The following is a 7,848-nucleotide window of genomic DNA, read 5'->3' as shown; positions in this document are numbered from 1 at the left end:
ACAAGGCAAGGACCCTGGATAAGCCCTCAGGGAAGGATGCTGTTTGCTAGATGGGGCCTCACTGCCTTGTCTCCTCCACAGCACAAGGTCCTTCTGAAGGTTTTGTGCTCTGAGGGCTGTGGTTCGGAATGGCAGTGTCCCCAGCACAAGCAGATGGGGAGCACAGATGTCATGTCTCACTGCTCCTTCAGCACAGACTTGCTCCCCTACTGTAGAGCCCCAAGTTCCTGAGGGGTCAAGACCATGGGAGTGAATGCAAATCTCACCCAGCCCCTCCCTCGCTGGGTTGAAAAGCAGGGAACTGGGCTTGTGGCAGTGACTCCTGTGCCCACCATGGACACGCTGTGGTCAACTCTCCTACTGCTGACTGTCCCTTCCTGTGAGTGCTCCACTCTGGGACATCATTAGGGATGAAAAGAATTCTGTTCTCTTCCTCAAGTGTCTTCACCTCTTCTTGTTTTTTCTCCACAGGGGTTCTGTCTCAGGTCACTCTGCAGGAGTCTGGCCCTGGGCTGGTGAGACCCTCCCAGACCCTCACACTGACCTGCTCCTTCTCTGGGTTCTCACTGGGCACTAGTGGTATAGGGGTTGGCTGGATCCGTCAGCCCCCCGGGAAGACACTGGAGTGGCTCTCAAATGTTTGGTGGGATGATGATAAGTACTACAACCCAACTCTGAGGAGCAGGCTCACCATCTCCAAGGACAGCTCCAAAAACCAGGTGCTTCTCACAATGGCCAGCATGGGTCCTGAAGACACAGCCAGATACTATTGTGCACAGATGGCACAGAGACACATACCAGGGGCCTCCTGTACAAGAACCTGGGTGGGTGTCAGCTGAGCCCCACACTTGCAGTACAGGAAAGCATGAGAAGATGGTGTTCCTGCCAGGCTCAGGTGTTTCCTTTTGCCTCCCACAGGCTCAGAGCCTCACCTTCCTCTCTCTTATCTCCTTAGAACAGGGATGTCAAACTCATTTTCTTCAGAGACAACATCCACCTCATGGTTTTCTTCAAAGTGCCAAATATAATTTTAGAACTGTATAAATGTAACTACTCCTGAGCTAGGGGCAAGAAGCTTGGCGCTGCCGCTGGGTAGAAGCAGGGTGCAGGGCTGTATAAAACAAGGCAGAGGGCGGGATTCGGCCTGGAACCCTTGTGTTTGCCACCTGTGCCTAACAAGACTCACATCCTTGATAGTGGTGCAGGCAGGTGAGATGCAAATTCTGTTTCATAAAAATTTGACCCAACAAGGTCAGTTACATATGACAGAGTGTAACCTACTGAATGCCATTGTTTCATGGGTCCCTGTTCTTCCAAGTGGCAGAATACAAATAAATACAAAGACTACCTTTGTTAAAAAGATTGAATTTTATGTTAAAGAAGCATTAGTTGATTAGAAAGCTTGAAGCTCCATTCATATGCTTGAACCAGAGCAATCAACTTGAAAAAGATGTTGAGAAATCTATAAACAAGAACAGGAACCAAGATGGGAGGAGAGAAGAAGCGGGTGAGACCCCTTCTGAAGGTGTAGTGACTGGGGAGTCCAATGGTTATTGCATCATAGAGCTCCCTTCCCGTGGGAGTATGGGGTCTCAGCTCATGCAGGGGCCCCCAATCCACGCAATAGAGATGAGAATGAGAGCCCGTATAGCATCTGGTGATGGAAATTTGTGATGATTAGTTCCATATTGGGAGACTCTGATCAAAGCCTCTCAGGGAGGGAGCAACCCCATTGTTATAATACCAGGATCTGTGACTGCTGGAGGGTCCTTGCAACAGTTCCAGGATGAAAGAAGGGTCTTCTGGGCTCACCCAGTAGTAAATTTCAGGGACCCTCTAGTCTTTAGAAGGACTGTGGGCAGAGGACCACTGGGATTCTGGACTGTGTGGCTTGAGGAAAAGTACCCCTTTTGCTCACCTTGGGTCCATGGGCAGCACCCCACAACCACCTGCTGAAGCGCTAGGTTCATCCAGCCCTAGTTATGTAGTATTGCAAAGCAATGGAGCCTGGACTGGGTATTTGGCCCCACCATACTGGTTGCACAACACAGGGGTGAGAAAATCATTGGTCCCTTTGGGAGCCAGGGAGGGGTTGGGGAGATTGGGGTGCCAAGTGGCTCTTATATTTTGGTGATCCCCTTCAGCTTGCTTAGGGGATGTGAACATGCCAGCAATATACACAGAGTTGGGTTTTTTGGACTGTATCTTACAGTCAGTCTTCTGCCCAGAAGTCAGGTGGGTGTGTTCTGGGTTCTGGGGCTGCATTACAGGGAAGCAGACCTAAGGTTCCCAGCAAGTTCAGCCCCTGCATAACAGATAGGGCTAGAGGAAGTGTCCCTGCTAAAAGATAAGATAGAACAGAGAGCCCTGGCTGGCATAGCTCAGTGGATTGAGCACAGGCCTGTGAACCAGACAATCGCAGTTCGATTCCCAGTCAGGGCACATGCCTGGGTTGCACGCCGGTTTCCTGCAGGTCAGTTCCCAGGAGGGGATGCATGAAAGGCAACCACACATTGATGTTTCTCTCCTCCTCTCCTTCCCTTCCTCTCTCAAAGATAAATAAAATCTTTAAAAAAAAACTGGATTTAAAAAAAAAAAGATAAGATAGAACAGAGACCCTGTGCCTTCACAATAGTGGTCCCGGGCCCAAGGCAGATTTTAGCATCAGTTGTCTGCAACAGTTCTAGGTGAACCTAACTCATGTCAGCTGATCGAGGACTATGTCACAGGTCATACACAATCTTGTCCACTTGGGTGAGGTCTCTGAGTCCAGAAGTGTATACAGCCCTGGAGGACAGGTAACCCTAGATGCAGACACCTGTTCACACTCCTGTTACAGAAAAGGGGTCCTACATCCTCACTGATCATGCCCCATACGACCCTTTATTAGGGTTACAGGAGCAATGGGGGGTCACTCGAAAGGGCAGAGGTTTAGATGTTCAATGTTACCACCTGTGGCCACGTGGACATAGACAAGGCAGTAACTACTAGGGGTTGCTCAGTGTCTCTGAACACAAGGAATATCAAATGAACAGGTGCACTTGAATGTTTATGCTGGTTTTCTGTCTTGTTTCCTCTTCCTGTAACTATTCCCTTTGGGGAACCTCTCTGGATTCCTCATTAAGTGCTCACCTCTGAAATATCTGCATGAGAAAAGTCAGTTGTAAAGAGAGAAAGTAATCTCATGTGGACCGAAGGCAGAGTCTCCTTCAGGCACTGGTGCGCAGTTCCAATGAATCATCAAAGCTTCGGACACATGTTGGCTGAATCTAACCAGAAGCTCTGCTGGGCATGGCATTCATCCCAATACACACATCTATGTCTAAGCTGGTCAGCAGGGGGACATGTGCATGCTGGATAGTGCACACAAGTGATGTATGAACCCAATTCCCATGGACAATTATACCCAGTAATGATGGTTATTGACTTGGCATGCTCACAACGTCAAGCCCAGGTGACAGCACGGAGAGGTGGATGCCCAGGCTGATAGCAAACACACACACACACACACACACACACACACACACACACACACACACCAAGGGGACCTGAAACGCTTATCATGCTCAGTGTTGAAATTTCTGGGAGAGACAGGAAAGGCCCTTCAGCAAGTCACATTATTAGACTAAGTCCTGGTTAGCAGTCTCCAGTTTGTTTATTGAGGAATGATCCACCAGCAAATAACATTAGATTGTGGTTCTCAATAGGAGCCTCTCATAAACTGAGAGGTTTTCTGAATGTCCCCAATAAAGATGACACATGTGAGCACAGTCCTGAATTCAGCCACTTCTCCTTCCTGTAACACTCTGACCCACAGCCTTGCCTTAGTTTCACAGAAATTTGGGATAATTTTCATTTCCTTCTCTTCAATTCCTGTTGAAATTCTATATAGTATTTTATGTGAGCTAGCCTAAGGCAAAATGGTTATTTATATAATTGATGATGTGATGGCCTTATAGATCCAGTACTGCCTGGTATCACACATGGTATTTGCAATATTATCGACTGTGCAGTATTGACATCCCTGCATTTAATCTCTAACTGCAGATTTGTACTTCTTAGTGTCTTTACTGTTTTCACCCAGGTTCCCAAACTTCCTCCCCTCTAGAGATCCTTACTCTGTTCTCAGGGTCTCAGTGCCGTTTCCGTTCTGCTAATTTATTTATTTTGTTCTTTAGATTCCACATATATGTGAGATCATGTATTTATGTATATGTCACACTAATTTAACTCAATAATACTTATCCATGTTGTAACAAATGGAAAGATTTATTTATTGTTTTATGGCTGAGTAAAGAGATGGGTTAATTTTCATATCAGTGGGTTGCCCCAAAAGTCTTTTTTTCCCATTTTTACTACTAATTTTTATCACTTGTGTGGTATAACAGTAATTATTCTCACTTAATGTGTCAGTTTGAGCACTACCAATTTCAACTCGTCTACCTGACCATGGAGCAACATTCAGAGAGAAATCACCATGGTGAAACTTCACAAACCACTTTTGACATGTTTCATCTGTCACAGCATCTTCTTCATACACTGCACAAATGTTTTATTTGTTTTTCCTTACAGACATCAAGCCATCCATGCCCTCTGAGACTAGAAGGGAATTTCCTGTTCAGGACAAGTGCTTGGCAGCAGAAGACACATGAGACCAATGAATTCAGAGCTGCTTCCACAGCAGCAGGTGCAGAGATATTTTTGAAGAGGTTTATTCTGAGGGCCTGGTTTTTCCTGTTCAAAAAAAAGTAAAATAAGAGTTGAACAAGAGGCAACTTTAGATATTCTATTCTACCAGAGCATCCACCAAACTTTATAAGAATAGAAAACCACAGTCTTTGGGGCTATTTCTAAGGAATTTTACGAGTGAATTTTAAGAGCTGGACACAGTGATGGATTTATTAACACACTAGGTGCAGCACTTTGAAAATACATTGACCCAGAAATAAGACATTAAAGCCCAGACAAAGTTCAGGTTGTCTCTCTGTCATGTAAAGGTGGAACTCAATGAGTGTCTTGTCCTGTGGGGGCCTGTGGGAGGGACTATGTGTACACAGAGCTCAGGGACTTAAGAGGAGACTTATACCTTACAGCATGATTAGGACTTAGACCCTCTGATTCCCTGTGAGCATGATCCCTGTGTCTTCTATCTTCTCTCAAATGGGGTCAAGTCTTCAGCTATGAAACATGCTGCCTCATAAATATGCAAATGAGAAGGGGTAGGCTAGGTTAAATGTGTGTTCTTCTTTGCCCTGAGAGCATCATCCACAGCCACACACTCCCCTACAGAAGTCCTGACTGCATAGCTCCTCATAGAGGACTGGAGCTGGAGAGTACAATTCCTGGGAGCAGTTGGTACTGTAAAGGGGCTCCCAAGTTTCTGGATTGATGAGGGGACCAGGGATATTTAAGGTACATTTCCACTCACTCCTGTCTTCTCTACACAGGTATGCATGCCCAGGTGCAGGTGGTGCAGCCTGGGACTGAGGTGAGGCAGCCTGTGACTTCAGGGAAGGTCTCCTGCAAAGCTCCTGGATACACCTTCACCAGCCACTATATGTGTCAGGTCCCAGGATAGGGCTTGAGTAGAAGGGACAACTGACACTACACCTGATTGTCTGTAAATTATTATTCATTTCATGTGGTGTATACTTCATTTTTAATGCTTATTTGTTACTGTTTCCATAGATTTTTTAATGCTGTTGAATGTCCCTCTGAGATCATCTACCTCCCCCTAACATCATTAAACGTCCTTATAACCAGTGTGTTGAAATCATCCAGTAAATTGCTTGTCTCCATTTTGTTTAATTTTTTTCTTGAGTTTTTTTTTCCTTTGGGGCCTTCTTTATTTATCTCCTCATTTGGGCAGCATCCTTGTGTTTCCTTCTGTGTATTAGGAAAAGCTGCCACATCTCTCTGGCTTGATAGCATGGCTTACTGTAGTAAGTGCCCTGTAAGATCCAGTGCTCAACTTCCCCAGTCATCCAAGCAGGGACTCAAAGCACCTCCACCACAAGTGCTGTATACACCCTCCTCTTGCAGTTGAACCTTGATTGCCCTTGTTAGGTCAGTGGAAGAGATTTGCACAGACCAATCAGCTGCAAGGACTGCCTGTCACCATTAACCACCAAACCCTGCTAACTGTGGAGGATAAGCTGTGCAGGGTCACACTCCATAGAGCCAGGGCTCTGATGCCCACTAAGTTCATCCTTTGAGTGTGCCAGTTATGGAAGTGGTTGATGGTGGAGCTTCAAATTGTTTTCTGGTTTGTCCAAAATATGCACAAGCTCTGGGATCTCCCAGGGGGTGCTGGCAAAGTTCAGCTTCCACCTGCATCCTATCCAGAATTAATGTCATAAGCTACAATGTGATCCTCAGATGATTGCTAATTGTGATGGGCTGCAGGTGTCCAAGCAAGGTCAGGATGTGAACCAAGTCCAGCTTCTGTTAGTGCCAGGCCTGGGTCCACTTAGTGAGATATCTAAGGCTTACAAAAATCAGATATTGCTTCTGTTTGAGATAATTAAGGAAAATGTGAAGTATGAGTAAACTCATGCATTTGGAAAAGGAAGTGGAAGCAGCTTGGATGGCCCTGAAAGTTGTGTGGGACTGAGCCTCATGGAATCACCTGGGTGTGGTAAACAGTGTGAACCAGATTGATGGAATCTCAGATAAGGTGACCACCTGCTGGATCTGTGGGTTTAGGTCTCATCTAAGGAAAATAGCCATGCCAGCACCTCTGTCTTGGAGAAAGCTGACCCTAACCCAGCACTTGCCCCGATGCCAGACAAATCAGTTCCTCCCTCTATAACTCTGGTGCCTTTAAAACTGCTGCGCTGGTGCTGGATCTCTGAGGAAATGAGTCTGAGTAAGTCTGTGCATGGGAACTTTCAGTCCACTACCTAGGATTTGAGTAGTTTCTGTCTTCCCTCTTCTTATTGCCAACTCTTTTGTACTTCCAGAAGTTATGAACTTATCTTCCTGGCAGTGGAACCCGAGTCTTGGGGGCCTTATGTGGGGCTGGGCCCTCTCAGTCCTGAGATACTCCTCTTGATTTTTATTTACCATGCATAGCCCTAGGGCCCACCATTCAGACTCTCTGCCCCTCCTTCCAGTCTCAGTGTGGTTTCTTGTTTATTCTGTGGTTGTAGAACTTCCATTGAGCTTGATTTCTGGTGGCTCTGAATAATGGTTGGTCTATAGTTTAGTTGTAATTTTTATATGGTTGTGTGACAAGGCAAGCTGTGTTTACCTACACAGTCATCTGGACTGGAAGTTAAAACATGTTTTATTGAAATCATTATGAACTCATGCATATTTGTTTTTGTCTCATTTGAATCCAATATTATATTAAATTTGTTTGAGTGTGAAGGATTTTCTGTCAATTTTCACCACCATCCTCTTGGCTCCAGTGTCTTCTTGAAATACCCTGAGCTTCCATTGTCACTTCCTCACTTTGCCTCAGTGCAAGATGCTCCAGCATCATTTTGTGTATTTCCTCTTCCCAGGCCTGCATTTTCATTCTCTCCAAGGAGCCTTGTTTCATGTCACTTAAGAATGATGTAATAACCCAAGACCTTTATGCCAGGAAGCTTGCTTGTATTGGGGTTCACTGCTGTGGAACCTGTCAACTGATAGACCTTAGCACCACGTATGTAGTGGGTGTACTCACCATGACTGACAGACTGAGAGTCCAAGCAGGAGTCAGAAGAGCCTAGTTCACAGTGACCTGTACAATGGGCCTTGGGTCACGATGTTTCCAGAAAGTTAATATCTGCAGTCTACTAAACTCTTACTTGGTGTTTCCACACAGAAGAGTTCTAAGCCAAGTGAACAGATTGCATCTTG

At 45.7% G+C, this 7,848-nt stretch overlaps 1 gene segment (V, D, J or C); it reads left to right on the top strand.

The window, feature by feature from the left end:
- Positions 1 to 271: 271 nt before the first annotated feature.
- LOC119057227 (immunoglobulin heavy variable 2-5-like) lies at positions 272 to 839 on the top strand. The segment is given in 2 exon segments: positions 272 to 379; positions 472 to 839. Coding segments are annotated over 2 exon segments (414 nt in total).
- The last annotated feature ends 7,009 nt before the right edge of the window (positions 840 to 7,848 follow it).

The sequence above is a fragment of the Artibeus jamaicensis genome, unplaced genomic scaffold, assembly GCF_021234435.1.
Source record: "Artibeus jamaicensis isolate MK-2021 breed Jamaican fruit bat unplaced genomic scaffold, CSHL_Jam_final contig_2139, whole genome shotgun sequence".
Classification (NCBI taxonomy): domain Eukaryota; kingdom Metazoa; phylum Chordata; class Mammalia; order Chiroptera; family Phyllostomidae; genus Artibeus; species Artibeus jamaicensis.
This window is presented reverse-complemented; position numbering and strand designations above follow the sequence as displayed.